General features: G+C 49.1%; 1 protein-coding gene across 3 annotated transcripts in view; it reads left to right on the top strand.

The window, feature by feature from the left end:
* The window catches only part of LOC110213054 (oxysterol-binding protein-related protein 10), a 64,810-nt gene extending 48,902 nt beyond the window's left edge, over positions 1-15,908 (top strand). For 2 of the 3 annotated variants that reach the window (XM_020993279.2, XM_078151252.1), the window contains exons 5-8: positions 8,448-8,634; positions 11,059-11,241; positions 12,647-12,800; positions 15,266-15,908. In XM_020993279.2, the coding sequence (XP_020848938.1) occupies positions 8,448-8,634; positions 11,059-11,241; positions 12,647-12,800; positions 15,266-15,310 (569 nt within the window). In that variant the 3' untranslated portion in view covers positions 15,311-15,908. The other variant, XM_078151256.1, reaches the window with a different exon arrangement.
* Positions 15,909-18,639: the final 2,731 nt, after the last annotated feature.

Consider the following 18,639-nt stretch of genomic DNA (forward strand, 5'->3'; position numbering starts at 1 on the left):
CATCCCTCTGATCCCCAAAGCCTTGTGCTCCCGAGGACGGTGTCCAGCTCATTCCACCCCCATCCTGGATCTCCACAGTAAAGCTGAACTGTTCCTCAGAGTTAGGCTTCTCCAAATGTGGATAGCAAAGGTGCCCAGCTCCCTCATGAGCATTCAAGGTAGCAATACAAAACACGTATAGGACAGCCTTTATGTCACCCCACAGATCCAGTCCTTGGTGGTCCAAGGTAGAGGTGTCCAATACGTGGCTGGTGGGCCACAGTGCAGCCTGCAGCACTTCTGAGTGCACCTAAACCAGATTAAAATATAATTGGGAAATAGTTAACGAAACAAAAATTCAGTAGAACACAGATAATATTAATATGTGGATTCCTAAGTCAGTATGAGGCCTGCGTAGATCCTCACGTACAGTTTAGTGGACCCCCTTTTCTAGCAGACCTTTGATCAGGGAAAGTTGGTCACTCCCAGGCCCTTACCTGCTGGGGCTTCCAGTCTCTTTGTGGAGAATCCTAGTGATCCCAGACATAGGTTTTATTTCAGGTATTCTGACGGTGGTGAGCATTTGCTAGCAGCATGATTTTCATCCTATTTTTTAAGCAGGTGCAAAAGGATTCACAAGAGGCCCCGAGCCATTACAAAAACCATGTAGAACAATAGTTGCACCGTTAACCCCGCAGACAGTCTCTAAGGGCTTGGACTCGTGGGGAACGAAGCCCACCTTTTGGAGGGGCTAAATGGTAACAATCCTTCCCATCAGACCTTCGTGGTTTGAATAACCAGTATGACAGTGGGGTGAGGATGGCTGGTCTGTATTGCTTGTCCACCATCCCTTTTTTCTCTCCAAGGTCAACAACAACAGCCACAATAATAATAATAATAATAATGATAATGATAATAATAATAATAATAATAATAATAATAACAATAATGATGATGATGATGATGATGATTATGATAATAATAATGGTGATAGTTGGTGTTTCTCTAGTTCTTGAAGGTTTCCAAGGCCCTTTACCGATATCACCTCATTTGTTCTTTGCAACAGCCCTGGCCGGGCGGCACTGTTGTTATCATCCCCATTTTACAGGTGGGTCAATGGAGCTGGTAAATCTTAAAGCCAAGATTTCAGCCCAAGGCTGCAGGCTCCAGGCTCCAGGTCCTGAACTCACACATTCTTTCGTACCACACTGAGCTCAAAATGCATTATTCACAAGTACAAGGAGATCTCCTGAGGTGCCCTGATGTTGAATTTTTTAACTCAGACCAGCAAATTCACCAGGTTTCACCTCTGTTCTTGGGTTCAGAGTAATCCTTGCTGATGGAGCCTGACTAGCGCGAGGGAGGCTCTTCTCCCCTTGGGTTGGTGATATCTTGGCTCTGGTCCAAGAGAGTCAGCAGATCCGGGCCTTTGCCTGTTCTGGGATGTGCTGGTGAGGCCCTGCTTCTCCATCCTAGGCTGAGGGAGGGAAGAGAATGAGCATTTATTAAGCACCTACTGTGTGCCAGGCACTGTGCTAAGCCGACGGCATCCCAAACTGTCCCTCCTGCTCCCCGTGTCCGGGGGATCTTTGGCCTGAAAGGCGGCCGAAGCGGGTTCCTCCTTGTCGAGGGGGTTCCACGTTCTCTTCGCTCCTGGTGACCTCGCGCACAGATGTTACTTCGTTGCCTCTCACGGGACTGGGCTGGGTAGGTGCGTCTCCACGATTTTCACACTGTATTTGATGACCTCATCCTTAGCCGGAGAAGACGGGGCAACGTATAAAATGGTCATTCTTCTCAGTTCTGGGCTATAAAAATACGTCGCTTCATGGAAGCGTGTGCAGTGGAAGGAGATGGCGATCCCTTCCCGGTGTTCCAGAGTCGTTTGTGTATCTGCCTGCGTGATCGAGGCTGCTGTGAGCAGACCCTGCTGTGTGATCCTCGAATCGACTAGACTGCTCCGGCCAGCCCTGGCTGGTCCCCCTTTCTGGGGTGTTGTCCCTCCCCGTCTCTGCCTTATCGGGTCCCGAGCTTCCTTCTGCTCATGCGCCGTTTTTGTCTCTGAATCCCCAGCGCGGCAGACGGTATTTGACACGTGGTGAACGCTTAACAGACGGGCTTTCATGCCGTCCTTCTCCTAGGAGCCGCCCTTCCAGATCTCCAAGCCAGTCATCCCATGATCATGCAGGGCTATGTGTTTGTTTGGTTGCCCCCCAGAGTGGAATGGAAGCTTGCTGAGGGCAGGGGCTGTTTTTCATTTTGTGTCTGTGTCTGTAGTGCTTTGGAAGCACTTAATAAATGCTTGTGGGGTTGGATTGGGCCAGGTAAAACAGAGCTACCAGGAGCCGCCCAGGATAGAATGCTCTCCCCAGTGACAGGCTGGACTCTCATAGAAGTCTCATGTTATTCACGACCAACTTCAAAGAAAAACCAGTTGTGACCACCCCTTCGAGGCCTTTTCTAAACAAATAGCATGTGTTCTGTATACAGATCAGGTAAGTTTTCAGGATTTGGATTCATGTAGTTTTAAAGGCTGTATAGGCTGCATTTCTGCTTTTAAAATGACTTTATGATCATGTTTTGAAGGTTCCCAAGTTGGTGGATTTGGCTTTTGGCACGTATGAATTTTCTGTTTCTGTTCAGTTCAAAAAATACTTACATACTGCTTACTGTGATGCTGAGCACGGGGGGAGATGTATATTTTATTTAGATCAGAAGTTCTCTGTTTTTGTGGCAGGCAGTCTGGTAAAGTCTGTAGGCCTTTTCTAAGAAGAAAGTTCTTAAATGCAGATTGATCACAAAGGAAGCCAATGTTAGTGAAGATAAAGGTGAATTTTTTTTTCTCCGTTCAAGGTCACAGTCTCCCGAAATCTGTCCACAGACTGCTGTGGGCAGTTGGACATGTCACTGGAGAGGTTTCTTGGACTTGTGCTGGGGACGCTGGGCTTGGAGTCAGTAAAAATGTGAGTTCAGTCCTGTGTGTATAACCACAGGCAAGTCATTTCATCTCTGTGCCTCAGTTTCCTTACCTGTAAGGATTCCATGATAGGATGCGTATGTACGTATATATATGAGTATATATAGTGCTTTAAAAATCTTTAAGTACTCCATATATTGTCAGCTGTCTCGAGTTCAAAAGGTCAGGAATGAAATAAAATGTGGGAATTAATTGCATGGAGGTCAAGCCTCTGAGGTAGGTAAGATTGCTAAGGGGAAGACTAGAGCCTAGCACATAGTAGGTGCTTAATAAGGGTCTATTGATTAATGTTGCATGAGTAAGTGATTAGCGAAAGGGTCCTGGAGGAGATGGAGAGGTAGTGGTCAGAGAGATTGGAGGGGAACTGGGCGAGTGTGGCCGTTCGTTCCTTTGAAGCCAAGGAAGGAGATTCTTCCGGCCTGGTGTCAGAGCCTCTTCAGATTATGTTGGCTGTTTGGGCTCTGTGTCCTGCGCTTCGGGCAGAAAGCCATCATCTTGTGGTAGGGAACCTTCTTGGTTTGGGCTGGATCCCTTCCACCTGCCCCAGCCTGGGGCCGGGTTGCGTGGTTCGGAGCGCAGCCTATGAAGTTATTGAAGGGCGGCTCGCCCTCTTCCACGTTCTGTGGTCCCATGCTGAGCTGTAGCCACCCGAGCACCCAAGTCTTTTTTCAGGGGAGGTATTGCACGGTCGGGTCTCCTCCATCCTAAAGTGCAATTGTTGTTTGAATCTGAACACGGTTCTTTACGTTGCTTCAGGATGTGCTAAGGGACTGGTGGTTTTTGTCTTTGCTGCCTGCAGTGGTAATGGTGTCCATCACCGTTCACGCACATCTTATCCTGTGGGATTCTCATCCGTAATTCACCCAAGAGTCTGGAGGCCTTCCCAGTGGAAGCGAGGAGGCACGGTGGGTAGGAGGTTGGGTCTGGAGTCACTTGGCTGTGTGACCCTGGACAAGTCCCTTAACCTCTGTTTGCCTCACTTTCTTCTTCTATAAAATGGGAAAAATAAAAGCACCTACCTCCTAGGGTTGTTGTGAGGGTAAAATAAGATATTTGTAAAGTGCTTTGTAAACCTTAAAGCACTGTATAAATGTTAGTATCGTTATTGATTATTTTTCTAGGACTTTCTGATTATTGTTGAATTGGGACCCTGAAGTGTTTGTGGGAATTTAGTGGCAAAGGCTCATGGTATGTGTTTGTAGCCCTCAATGGATGATAAAACTCAGTTCTTCAGCGTGTTCCGCTGGGCCAACGTCAGAGTCTGCTCTCATTGACGTAGTGGTGGCTAGCCCTTTGCCCCAGGGCAGGAAGACCTAGCGCTCAGGCAGCGTCCTTGTCCCACAATCTGGCCATTGCCACGCTGTTCTTCCATAATCTCTGGGAAAGGCCGAAAGAAGAGAGATCCAGAGTCCCCCACAGGCTTGCAGCTCATGCCCCGCCCTCTGCATCTCTCCAACCTGAATTCCCATCAGTGAGGGCTTGGTAAATGGCTCATCCTCCTAGCTGATCCTGTGTCTGGGAAACAGGAGAAATGGAGTAAACCCACGGAAGGGAAAGGCCCTTCAATATCACCATCCACTGGGCCATTCACCAGTCATTTACTAGGCATCTAATGTACGTCAGGTGCGGTGCTAGAAGAGGACGAAAAATCAAACAATTCCTGCTCTAAGGGAGCTTACGTTTTACGTACCCCGCTACGTGCATGTGTGTGCAAAAATGCACACACATACATACATGCGCGCGTGTGCACACACACACACACACACACACACACACACACACACACACACACGCATAAATGAAAAGCAATCTCAAGGGACAGAGCACTGACACCAGGAAAGGCCTAGAGTGGAATGAGTCTTTTGGCAGCGTAGATTTAGAGCCCACAAGGACCAGAGAGGGCATCTAGTCCAGCAGACGGGTGAATGGCTTGCCCAAGACAGCACAGCCAGGAAGTGGCAGACCGGGACTTGAACCCAGATTTCATAGCACCATGCCGCCCTCCAGGAAGAAAGCTGCTCTATCCGAGGGCTGAGCCGGAGGAGAGGATTAAACTCATTTTGTTTGGTCCCAGAGGTCTGCATAGGGAGCGAGGGGTTGCCAGTCTCAGAGAGGTGGAGTAGGGTTTGCCAGGGGGAGGCAGGAGGATCCACCTGGCACCGGCTGAAGAGCCACGGAGGCTGGCTGGCCCACCACAGGAGGGATTCTTGTTTGGGTGTGAGTTGGGTTAGGTGACCTCCGACGTACCGTCCGGCGCCGAGGTCTGGCGTCTAAATTCCCTGATCCAGAGCAGTTCTCCTTTAGGTCCTGTTTTAATTAAGGTTTTTGCTCACCACCACCTGATGAGGGAATGACTGGAGTCAGTATTTTCTCCGACTTAATGAGTTTGCATCTTTGAATGGCTGGCAATTTTGCTGACTGCTAAAGCGATTCATGGCATGCCAAGGGCAGGCTCCTGGACAATAGATGGGGATGATTGACTGATCGCTCTTCTTTCAGCTTGCTCAGAGTGGGTGCCAGTTAAGACAGAATGTTAATTTGCCGTTCTTTTGATGAATATAATTTGAAATACATTTTCTATGTTATGTTCCAGATGAGGACAGATTAAAAAAAACATAATGAAAAGGGGGTATGTAAGCACTAAGACTGTTGCTGGGTGACTTAATGGGCAAATTCCATTTGTAAAATCCTAGGGATTTTTTGTCCCTTTTAATTTCTAAGGGGCCCCAAAGGGATGCGTCCTTTTCTTAAGTCACGGTGACTCAGTGGGCAGGCCAAGTGCGGACATCCCAAAAGAAGCTCATTTCATAGCTGGAATGGAATTAAAAGGTCAAGAAGAGACTTTGACGAGTCCTGGACAGTTGGCCGCCCTGCTCTGTTTCTCCTTTGTTCACAGAAACACCAGAGTTTGGCAGGGACTACTTCTAAGTCATCTTAGGCAAAGAGGAGTTGATCCTGCTTTGGATATCTACAGACGAGGATGTATCCTACACCTTCCTTTATGGCTCAGCTGCCCAGTAAAAGCTTGCTTGCTTGATTAATTGATAGGTTCGTTGAACTCTTTTCAGTGTCCAAGTTTGACAGAACAGATCCTTTGATGAAGGGGATTTGTTCTGTGAAGTTTGGATTCAGTCAAAGGACCGCCCTTGAGGACCTAGAGGGCCCCATGTGGCCTCAAGGCCGCTGGTTCCACATCCCTGCTACTGCTGAGGAATTCCTGGTGTGTAGTCTGAAGGAGTAGGAAGAGTCTTCTACATGGCTGTCGTTCTGGTCTTTAAGTGGTAGTGTGTGAGATGATCCCTCCAGCTGCCAAATGCACCTAGCAAACAATGTTTTGGAAGAAGAAAGGGTAAGGAGAGAAAAATGCAAACAAAACAAAACAATAAAAGCAACAAAATCCCCAAATGCCCAAATCCTTGGCACCTATAAAAAGAAAATAAAAACATCATACTCTGCATCCCAGACAAATTGGGTTGCTAGGACTACTAGCTGTTCCCTAGTCCTGTCTTGCCTTCACTTGTCTCTGTGTATTAGCACAGGTTGCTTGGTTGCCAAGAATGAATGGATGGATGGATGGATGGAAAGGACATTTATTAATTGATATATTCCAGGCACCTTGCTTGGAATGTAAATATAATAAATAAACAGCCCCTGCCCTCAAAGAGCTTACATTTGAATAGGGAGTGGCGTTTTGTGTGATATACCCCTTCCAGAAAGGGTGGTAGAGTTGAAATGATTACCTTTCCAGAGTGAGAGGTGGCAAGATGGCCTGGGTGAAGGAGCCTGGTCTGGTCGCAGAGGTGGGGTTTGGTGGCTTGGCATGGTCTCTGAAGATCTGGTGCTGGGGCTGTCTTCCCTTCCCATCTCAGCCTTCCGGAATCCACCTCTTACTTCGTGTACCATCTTGGATACTTCAGCCTTCATAAAGTCTTTCTGGAATTCTGCCCGGCTAAAGCGTTTTCTCCCCTTTCATCACCTTCTGGCCCTGTCATGTTCTACGTATTGTTTTGTTGCCTACCTGTTTTCCCATCATTCTCTGTTCTCCTCTCACCTCCTTCCTCCCCAGCCTCCGGTAAGCACCCAGAGGGCAGGCTCTTCCTTCTTTCTGTCTTTGTATCTCTGGTGATAATTAGCACATGTATCTGATGGGTGCTTAAAGGTTTGTCTGACTCAGGGGTGGGGAACCTGGGGGCCTCGAGGTCATGGGCAGCCTCCTAGGTCCTTGGGTGCGGCCTTTTGACTGAGTCCCAGTTTTACAGAACAAATCCTTCTATTTATATATGTATTTATTTTTTTGGCTAGGCAATGGGGTTAAGTGACTTGCCCGGGTCACACAGCTAGTGTATGTTAAACAAATCCTTTTATTAAGGGGATTTGTTTTGTGAAGTTTGGATTCAGTCAGAGGGCCGCCCTTGAGGACCTAGAGCGGCCTTGAGGCTGCAGATTCCCTACCCTTGCTGCTTTCTCCGTGTGTTTTACTGTGACCACTCTGGGCCTCAGTTTCCTCATCTGTAAAATTACAAACTAACAGCTTGAACTAGGTGGTTTCTTCTAATTAAAGGCTATCTGGTGATGAATCACGTTGTTTAGCGAAAGCTGTTGGTGTTGGAGCTGTGGGTGGGACTGGTCCGACAGACTGAAGCCGGAGCAGCTGTTTGCTATGTGAAGTATGCAGGTTAGGATGACTCTTGCAGCCAGTCTTGACCTCTGCTGACGTCAGATGTTCTTTCTGTCTCCTTCCTTGGGGTATTTTTTTTTTGGCTTGGTGGAATCTGCTGGAGGTCTGCGGGCCTGGCTTTCAAAATCCCAGTGTCCTCCCTGTACCATGATAAGGCCTAAAGAGTTGATTGTAGTGGGCAGAAGGTCCAGTGATGGGCTTTCCAACCCGTCTTCTTAAAACAAGCCTAGCTGAGTTCTGAGGGGCTCAGCACCAAGCTGGTCACAGGGCGGGGCCCTTTTCAGACATAGCAACTCTGAAAGACCACTTAGTATTTTTTTATAGTTAGGTAGCATAATATGTGCAGTGTTAGACCCTGAGTTAGGAAGACCTGAGTTTGAATCTATCCTTAAACTGTTACTGGGTGACCCTGGGCAAGTCATTTAATCACTTTCAGCCTCAGTTTTCTCATCTGCAAAATGAGGGTAAAAAGAGCATCTGCTTCATAGGGTTGTTATGAGAAAATATAAAATGCTTTGCGAGCCTTAAAGCACTATGTAAGTGCTAGCTATCTATTATTGTTATTATTAACATTAGTGGTATTACTACTACTAAGTCATAAATGGGTTGCAATCTTCATGGATCAAGAGAATACGCACATGATGCAATTACAGCTCCCCAAGATACCAAAAGAGCATTTCCTTAGATTCTCCATCCTTGAATAGTTTTATTCTTTAGAGAGCACTGACCATCCATATGAACGGATGGGTCCTAACAGTTCTGGGTCTTTTGGGGAGGCCACATCTAACTCTTCTCAATGTTTTCACCCTTGAGGTGTTCTGCGGCTTTTGGACCATGGGGAAGACTACGTGTTCACGCTGCCTAGCGCTTATGCCCGCTCAATTCTGACCATCCCGTGGGTGGAGCTTGGCGGGAAAGTCACAATGGATTGCGCCAAGACTGGTTACACTGCGCTGGTCACCTTCCACACCAAGCCTTTCTATGGAGGCAAAATCCACAGGTAGGAGAACCAGAAGGGCCAGGCCTACCTTGGTGTTACCAGGCCGGGCTCTGGCTCATTTCCCCAAGGCCCAGACATTGTTTTATCTTGTGTCCCCCTCCCTCCCTGCCCATCTTCCTCACTCTCCTCCATTCAAGCTGGGATCCCAGTTGGCCTAGGAAAGAATTGCTTCTCATCTGTTTTCCAAATGCCGCTGAGTCCCTCAGAATGGAAATTGAGATCAGATTGCTTGCGGTAAATATTCTGATGCGTGACCTACTATTTAACTCAAGAAGACGAATCATCTTGTTAGCAGGGATTTCTGCCAGCCCCTTCATGAAAGGCCATCTTTTTTTTTTTCCACCTTTCTCATATCCCAGTCTCCTTAGTTAACTGTGAGTCTGTTGGGATACCCTTTTCACGTATTCATCCGCCGGCAAGAATTGAGGACGCTGGCATTGAAAGAGATGACCCCGTTCTGTGGATTGTGATGGAGGAGACTCCAGTCTTCGGAGGCAACTCCCTCATTAAAAGATGGGGAAATGGAGACCCAGCGCTCCTGAGGAATGCTAGGATCAGAGGCCAGACCTTAGTTTCCTCATTTGTAAAACAAAAGGGACCAAATAGGACTGTTCTGGGTGGTTGTTTTTTTCTCCTTCCAGTTTCTGCATTCTGTGACTCTCATGTATATTCTCTGTAGGATGTTACCTGGTTGTTAACTGCTTCCTGTCATAAATTTGGGCCTTTGGGTGAGGAGAACCCCTCTGCTCATGCAAATCAGCATCTTCTATGTCGTGCACAGTCTCAGAGAAGGGCCTGGAACACTGTCTGGGGTTACATAGCAATACGTCTCTTGGGGGAGGGGGCGGGACTCGAACCCAGGGCTTCCTGAGGCCAGTTTTCTAGTCCCTGTCCACACTGCCGCCAGTGCCTTTAGAGCCACTGTGGCCGGTCCGTCCCTGTGGGAGAATTCAATGTTTTCTTTCAAACTGGAAATCAAGTCAACTCTTTGGTTGTTTTTATGAGTCTGTTCTATGAATTACATGAAAGTAAAGTTGTGTGTGTTTTTTGTTTTTACTTTGTCCATAATTTGTCTTCTCTGAGACAATCCACCCAAGAAGTTAATTCTTTTGGATGAGAAAGCTTGGTGGTGATTGGTGGTGATTGGTGGTTACTCGTTTTGAAGCCAGGCCCTTGTTTCATTATGAGCAGTTCTCAGTTGATGGGGGCCACTAGGTGGCGCCATGGTGCCGAGAGTGCCAGGCCAGGTGTCAGAAAGACGCATCTTCAAGAGTTCAAATCCAGCCTCAGACTTTTACTGGCCATGTGACACCCTGGCTGTGTCACTTCACCCTGTTTGCCTCAGTTTCGTCTTCTGTAAAATGAGTCAGACAGCTCTTGATGGCATCTCGGGCAGCTGGTGGAAGGAGTCGACCTCACTCTTGCATGGGGCCACTTTGGAATGCCCTGGGTCCCCAGGGGATCCGAGTAGCATGAAAGGATCTTTGGGAATGGGTTTGTTTTAAATCTAGGGTTTCCTCCAGATGATGGGAGAGAGGCAGAAGAAATGAAGGGTCAGAGAGGTCCCTAAGAGTCTTTAAAGACAGGTTTCATATTCACATCCAGAGCTGCTGCTGAGATGGAAGAGGCCTTGATCTATGGCTGCGTGTTGAGGCCAAGGCGTGTGGACTGCATCTTTTGCCTCATTTTTAATATGATCTTGGTCAAGAGCATAGAATCATAACTCTAGGGCCGGAAGGGAGACCATCTGACACATCCCCCTTGTTTTACAGAGAGGGAAACGGGCCCAGAGAAGTCATAGGATCAGAGCCTTAGAACTGGCAGGGACCTTAGAGGCCATGTAAGCCAACCCACTCATTTTACTGAAAGGGAAACTGAGGCCCAAAGAGGTGATAAGAACAGAGCTAGAAGGAACCTTAGGCCAAGAGAGATGAAAGGATTTGCTCCAGGTCACACTATAAATAATCAGTAGAGCCCATGTTTGACCCAAACTGTGAATTGTTATTTTTTAATGAAGGGATCAGACTACTCATTCACCTTTTTTGTTATTAAAATATAGCAGATTCTTCATTTGGAAAATGACATCAGTTTTTCAGTAGATCTGGGTTCTCATCAAAGTAGGCAGTCCTTCCAGTGGTTCAGATTACAACCTCTCCATGTCTGCCCAGTGGGTCCTACTGTAAATCTTCATAGGTTATCTCCACCCAAGATGGCGGAGCCTTGCTCCAGATCTCCTGACGTTGCACAAATACTCGTGGGGCGATCCTTGGGATCACAGGAGCTGCACGGTGAAGGGGATGATAGGCAAGTGATAGAGTCTGGAAAGAAATCCACCATGATTAAGTCCTGTGGTCTTTCTTCCTCGTGCCCCTTCCCGTGGAGGGGGATGGAGGTGCATTGACTTTGGTGTCTGATTGAATTTAGAGTCACGGCAGAAGTGAAGCACAAACCCACCAACACCATCGTGTGCAAGGCCCAGGGCGAATGGAACGGCATCTTGGAGTTTACGTACAGCAGTGGAGAAACCAAACTGGTCAACACAGCCTCTTTGCCCGTCTACCCAAAGAAAGTCCGACCCATTGAGAAACAAGGATCCATGGAGTCCAGGTGGGTGAGATGAGCAGACGCGTGTGCGTGTGACACGTGACTGGGGGGACAGCTGGGGAGGCCTCTTCTGGGGTCCATAGGGCCCCAACCATTGAGGAGCCTGCAGAGGTAGAAGGCTGCATCATTCCCCTTGTGCTTCATTGTCCATTCTATAACAACAACAGTGATAATGATGATGATCAGTAATTAATAATTATGTAGGGGCAGCTAGGTGGTGCGGTGGATAGAGCATCAGCCCTGGGGTCAGGAGGGCCTGAGTTCAAATCTGGTCTTCTCAGACCAGACGCTTGACACTTACTGCCTGTGTGACCCTGGGCAAGTCACTTAACCCCCAATTGCCTCGCCAAAAAACAAACAAAAAAAATTAATAATTATGTATTTCTACAGCACGTGAACATCTGCAAAACATTTTACATTGATGAGTCCCTTTGATCCTTCATTAAGTTTTATTATTATTATCCCCATTTTAGAGAGGAGAACGCTGGGGCTCAAATGACCTGCCCCGGGGCAGGCACACGGCTAGAACATGTCAGAGGCTGGATTGGCACCCAGCTGTCCCTGGCCCTGCCCCTCAGTCTCATGCAGTCCTTCATCCAGGACGAGAAAGGACCTCAGAGGCCATTGGGTCTAAGCCCGCCCCCCTATTTACAGATGGGGTAACTGAGGCACAGGTAACAACAGTCAGTGCAGCATCGTGTGTGAGTGCTGGTCAGGAAGAGTGCAAATCCTGCCTCTGACCCCTACTGGTGGCGTGACCCTGGGCGAGTCACTGCAGTTTTCAGAGTCTTTGAAGCACAGAGAAGGTGGCAGGACGTTCTGTCCTCATCGCCTTCCCCGGTTAAAGTGGAGAGCATTTCTGTCAAACTTTACAGTTTGCATCATCTGATCCTCACCGTTGCTTGAAATGGGTGGAAGGTGCTGGCCTTATTCCCATTTTACAGATGGGCTGTCTGAGGCCCCTCCTCACTGGGTCACTGAGGATTTCAGGCAGGATGAGGCATCATTCACACACAAAGGGGCTTTGGGGATCATCTGGTCTGAGGCAGCTCGACTCATCCAGCAATAACTGGGCACCCGCCATGGGCTGGGCACCATCCGAGGTGCTGGGGGGCGTCTGAGGGGATGCCCAGGAGGCAGGTCTGCAGCTGGTCCTGGGCCTGCCGCGTGCCTGTGTCCACGTGGGTGCAGGGCTGGGTGGCAGCTGGGACCCGAGGAGGACGCCCTCCCGGGACCTCCGGGCCTCCTCGTGACCCTGGTCAAGAAGTCTTACGCCAGAGACGCACGGCCCCTGCCCTCTGGAGCGGTCGCTCTTGGGTGCGTGAGCAGAAATGAGATGTTGTTTGGGGTGGCGAGGGCGGAGGTTGGCGGGGGCTGGGCCGGGCCTGACCACCCCGTGTGCCTCCAGGAACCTGTGGCGCCAGGTGACCAACGCCATCAAGCTGGGCGACATGAGCTCAGCCACGGAGTTCAAGCAGCGCCTGGAGGAGAGGCAGCGCCTGGAGGAGCAGCAGCGGGCGGCTGTCAGCCGCGAGTGGCAGCCAAAGTATTTTATCAAGCAGGTGACGTGGGGGAGGGGACTCTGCCCATTTCACAGAGGGGGACACTGGGCTCCGCGGCCCGGCCACAGAAAGAGCGTGAGACCTGGAGGAGGGAGGGGGCGGGCAGGGGGCCTTAGGACCCTCGAATCAGACTCAGAGGGGATCACATCGAACCAGGAACAGAGGCCTTTGGAGGTGAGGGACGCGCCCAAGCTCCCTTAGCTAGGAAGTGGCCAGAGCCGGGATTTGAACCCAGGACCTCTGACTCCAAATCCTTTTCTCTGCCATAGCATGATGAATTGGGGGTGGGGGAGGGTGTATTCAGGTTTTTGGTAGGCCTGTCAAGGGGAAGAGGGATTTTAGGAGGGCTGCTTGGAAAGTGGCGGGGGGCGCGCCTCCTTATGGGAGGTCTTTAAGGCCAAGGCTGGGGTGAAGGGGCGTTTCTGGTTGGGTGTGGGGCCGAGGACATTCCATCCAGAGCTTGAAGGGCCCCCTGAGGCCATGTGGCCCAACCCCTCATTTTACAGGGGGGAATGAGCAGCCCAGCGGGCTGTGAGCGCCAGAGGCAGGACTGGAATCCACGTCCTTGGGCTTCAGAAGGTCTGTGGTGCCAGCCTGGGTCAGAGAGCAGCTGAGGCCCCGGGCCCGGTTTAGTGGCAGGGTCAGGATTCCAGTTGTCAGGACTTAGCCGGTCGAGGAGACGCTCTGAGCAGGGTCGTCCCTGGTGGGACCGAAGTAGGAAGGCAGCTTGACTTCGTGTCGGCACCACTGGATCTGTACACCCAAGACCTGGGTTCCAGTGCTGGCTCTGCTCCGCTTTCGAATGCTAGGTGGCCCTGCCTCTGGAGCTGTTGTGTAGAAAACCTCCAGGTGCCCTATCAAGTGAGACAGTGGTACGGGAAAGTCAGAGGCCCTGGGTTCAAATGCGACCTCTCACCTTTCCTGCCTTTGTGACCTTGGAGAAGTCCCTTCACCTGGGCCTCAGTTTCCTCGTTTGCCAAATGAGGGAGTTGGACCCTTCTGGGTCTATGGCTGTAGTGGTAAGATCTGGATCTAGCCACCCCCTGTGGAGCAGAATCTTAGCTGGGTCCCCAGGGTCCCAGGCAACAGGCAGGCGGCCCTTGTCCTACCACAGGGACACGGGGTCATCCACACCACCAGGAGGAGCATTCGGTGCCCTCGCCCCTCCTGCAAGAGAAGCGGCCCAGGGATCCAGCGCGTGAGTCTTGGGGTTTCCTCTTACACTCAGTCCATCGGTTAACAAGCATTTATTGAGCACCGGCTGTATGCCAGGCACTTGGGACTCGGTCCCGAAAAAAACGAAACCACCTTGTTATCAGTCGAGACAGTAGAGCAGGCTGCATTGCAGAGGAGTGAGTTCCCCATCCCTGGAAGTGTTCAAGCAGAGCCTTGTCAGGGACCTGACGGAAGGAGTCCTGTTCAGGTGTGGGTTGAACTGGATTCAGATTCTGCGACTCTCCGAAGGCAGCTGTGACGGGCTTCCCCGAAGTCTGGCATTCACGAGCAGCTTTGAGGGCTCACTGAGCATCTCGGGATGTCGGAGCACAGGGAGCTTGGAGGATATACTTTGGGCGTCACGGGGAGAAGCGCCTCCGGGGATCACAGGGTTCAGACCCACCTCCTGCAAGGGGGATGAGAGCCCGGGAGCTTGAAGGGAATTGCCCCCAAAGGCATGAGGCCATAAGGCCCCACCTGCCCCCTCTTCTCGTGCCACCGCCACGCCCCATAACCTGGCATTGGGCTGGTGTGTATTCTCTGTCTGCTCACAAAATGTAAGCTCCCTGAGGGCAGGGCTACTTCCTTTTCATCTCCGTCTCCTCAGGGCCTGGCACACAGTAGGCACTTAATAAATGCTTGTATACGGGTTGACAATCAGATATGGCAGGGTCAAGAGCAGAACTCGGAAACCTCCTGAAGACGCATCTGTAAAGCTTGGACAAAAACCAAAACAGTCCTTGCCTCATAGAGGCTTATACTCTGATGGAAGTGATTGAGTTTCTCTACCCAGTCCTCAAAATGACTGACAGACATTTTACTGAAAACCCTAGTAGTTGTTCACTTGTGCTGCTAACAGTAGTATTGTGGAAATAAAACTCTATTTGGAGTTTGGGGACCTGGGTTTGCATTCTAGCTCTGCAGCTTATTGCCTATGTGACCTTGGAAAAGTCAGTCCATTTCTTTGGGCCTCAGTTTCCTGATCTGTAAAATGGTTGTGGGGCTGGACTCGGTGTCTTCTGAGGTCCTCTGTCTGTGACAGAAGCTCCCTGACCACTCGTCCCAGGATGGCCTGGCCCCTGCGGTCCCTCCTCCCAGCTCTCCGTTCCTCCGGTTTTGATGCCGTGACATTAGTTCCTAGGTAGTCACTAGGATTGTTCTGTTTTCAATCGTTCCCTGCCTCTCCCTTGCCTCCGCTAAGTCCTTCTTCGGCAGCGTCTCTGTGTAACGTCTCGCTTGTTCTTTTCTAGGGTGAAGGTTGGATGTATGTGGAGCCTCTGTTGAACGTCCAGTGATGAGGATCAGATGCAGTGTTCTTCCAAAATAGGCATTAAAAGGTGCCAGATATGAGGTTCAGGCGGTATTGGCTAAGTTCTGTTGGGATATTCAAAGGGGCAAAGTGTTTCTTTTTTTGTTTTGTTTTGTTAGAATTTTTTTTTTTTAAGGAGAGACAAGTCATACACTGTAATGACCCTCCAGACTAACATGCAGTTGGATCCTCAGGGGCTGTTAGTGGGATATATGCATGTATATGTACCTGAGAGAGAAAGAGAGAGAGAGAGTGTGTGTGTGTGTGTGTGTGTGTGCGCGTGCACGCATGCACATATGTACGTAGGTGTGAGCTTTGTGTTCATGGCTTATACTCAAACACATATGTACCATATTCAGATGTAGACTGGGCATTATTATTACACATGCAAATGTGACGTGTATGTACCGCCAATCATTTGCTTGATAGGAGTACGTTTTTATGAATGAAGGTCAAAGTTTTCTATTTTACACTTTGCCTAAAACTTTTTTCACTTAAAATAGGAATTCCTTATTGGCAGTCAACTTCATGTCAAAATGGCAGTGAATTGACTCTATCTGACCATGTGGCATGCATTTGGTCCATAGAGCATGTCATCCTTTTGGGGGGGGGTGTTAGGGGTGGGGGTGGGAATTGGGGAGGCCATGGGCTCTGTGGTTTCTCCTGTGCGTCCTAATTGCTTACTTCCTGCCATGCCATGTTGAGTAAGCAGCTCCATCCCCTGACCCTTACACGTCTTGGTTATTGAGTTCCTGGGATGGCCATGTGGCATGGTCTGCTGTCAGCCCAGTGGATAGAAGGGCCCTTGAGTAGGAAAGCTCTGTTAATGGGGGGATGGGGGGAGGGAGGGATGTGCCTAGCCTTCCAGGCTGAGGGTCAGGTGGGGGTCTCCAGCCTGCTTGCTTTGCTGATGACTCACACTCTATACTGCTCATTTGAAGGTTGGTTTTCTGCCTGCCTCTGATTTTTTTTTTGCCATTTTTCTCGGGATAGAAACTGAGTTGAACCTTTCTTAAACGCTGCTGTTTTCACAGTGGAAACTCAATCATTTGGAAACAACTTATTTTTGTTTTTACAAAAGGGCTTCAGAAGACACACCCATCAGTGGCCATGGTTTTTTAAAGGATTTGGGGTTTTTTTTGGGGGGGGTAAGGGAGAAGGGTGAAAGAGGGGTCCTCCTGGGTGTTTTTTTTAATGCACATTTCTAATTTAAGCCGAACTCTGCAAGGAAACCACTGATTACAAATAAAGGCAACCTGGAAACACGTCAACATTATTCAGCTTTCATTGTATTTGAGTCCTTTTTTCCACAAGCCCGCTTTAAGTACAGAAAGACAGAAGTGTAAAGTAAATAAAAACAGGGAGTATAGAACCAGTTGCTGTTTGAGGCTTACTTTATTTTTTACTGGACTTCTCTGATATTTATGAGTCGTGTGAACACCTGCCGCCCCACAGGACTAACTTTGGGCCTTTACATTTGCTCCTCTAATGCCAATTTGTCCAAATTTATAGATATTGGAAAAATATATTTGGATTGAGACCTTTATGTATCCCTGTTTACATGTTTATTTTAGTTTTAGTACTTTGAACAAACCAGTGAAGTCACCTGGGCTCACACAGCCCTGTACTGAGGGATTCTGCTGGTCAGCCTTCATTGGTCACATCTTCAATGGGTAGTCCTCCCTTTCATGCCACCCACTCCTAGGCACCACATGGCACCAGGTCTGGGGTCAGGAAAATACAAATTCAAATTTTGCCTCGGATTTAGTAGCTGGGCAAGTCACTTACTGTCCGCCTGACTCAGTTTCCTCAGCTGTGAAACAGGGATCATGAAAGCACCTTCTTCCCAGGGTTGTGGGTTTCAAGTGAGATAGTAATTATAAAGCGTTTGGCATAGCGCCTGGTATATAGTAAGTGCTTAATAAATGCTGATTCTCTCCCTCCCTCTTTCCCTCTCCTTCCCTTGGTGCTTTTACGTAGGCAGTTTTGCCATGACGGTTCATTGGGTTGGCTGGGAAAACAAGATCCTTTTCCTTGCCCCTTGAAAACTGGTCATATTTACATCACTATAGGGTTTTCTTCCTAAAATGCTTAGTGGCACACCAGGCATCTGCAATCTCCTCATGAACAAAAACACGTGCTGACAACAATGTACTTTTGATTGATTTGTTCCGATAAATTAATAAGGCCAGGGTTGTGCGGAAGCCAGGTCCTACGGGTTCCCCAGAGCCGACTGTTAGATTTTCAGGGTGAGTATTTACACCCCAGGAATCTGGTGCATCTGTTAACACTTCAGTCTATTGTTTTGTCTGCTGTTTGGGCTTAAGAAAGTGGTAGAGAAAATGTTCATAATGCAGATTAAAACCAAAAAGCCCTGGACGTACTTTTCTTGGAGAGCTGGTTGTTAAACATTTACCAGCTCCCCCCGGCTGTAAGCCCTCTCCAAGTGGCGAGCTTGTCCCAGTTTGATGTGACATTCCTTGTTTACGCAGGTACCTGTAACGAGAGTCCCTGCCGTCGAGGACTTTACATTCATTATGCAGGGAGTTTGATTCCCAAGGTCTCTGTTGTGGACTCAGACCTCCTTCGGTGCCGATCTGTGCAGTATTCCCTCTTGCCGCCTGAAAAGCCGCATCTCCCCTCTCTGTGCCTGCAACGCTCTCCGTCTTCACCTGCTCCACTGAGATGGATGAACGTTTCTCTTGTCTGTGCGCTTTATTCACTTATCTGTATATCTGTCCTTGGTCCCGGAAGACTGTAGGATCTCTGAGGGCAAGGACCGTCTCATCTTTATTTTTATCTTCACTGTTAACAGTAGGTTGAGTGAGGGGGCGGCTAGGTGGCACAGTGGGTAGAGCTCTGGCCTTGGAGTCAGGAACACCCGAGTTCAAATCCAGCCTCAGACACTTGACACTTCCTAGCTGTGTGACCCTGAGTGAGTCACTGAACCCCAACTGCCTCACCAAAAAGAAAAAAAAGTATGCTGAGTGAATTGAATATTGTAATGAATAGAGGACTGGGCCTGGGTTCAAATCCTTCTTTGGGCTCTTACTGGCTAGGTGACCCTGCACCTCAGTTTCCTCATCTGTAAAATGGGACAATAATTCACCTCGCCCAGGCTTGTTTTGAAGCTCAGATGACAATGTAAGGTGATGTTTGATGCACTTTGTAAATGTGAGCTGTTGTGGTTATTTAATGGGGGGTCAGAGAGACCCTGGCCAGCTGGTCTTTCACTCCTAGGAGCAGTGGAAACACCGCCAAGCGGCCGGGAACTCGGACCTCGGACGTCTTCCTGGGCCCAGGCCCCGTTGGTCC

This window comes from Phascolarctos cinereus, unplaced genomic scaffold (assembly GCF_003287225.1).
Source record: "Phascolarctos cinereus isolate Bilbo 61053 unplaced genomic scaffold, phaCin_HiC Scaffold_1;HRSCAF=81, whole genome shotgun sequence".
Classification (NCBI taxonomy): domain Eukaryota; kingdom Metazoa; phylum Chordata; class Mammalia; order Diprotodontia; family Phascolarctidae; genus Phascolarctos; species Phascolarctos cinereus.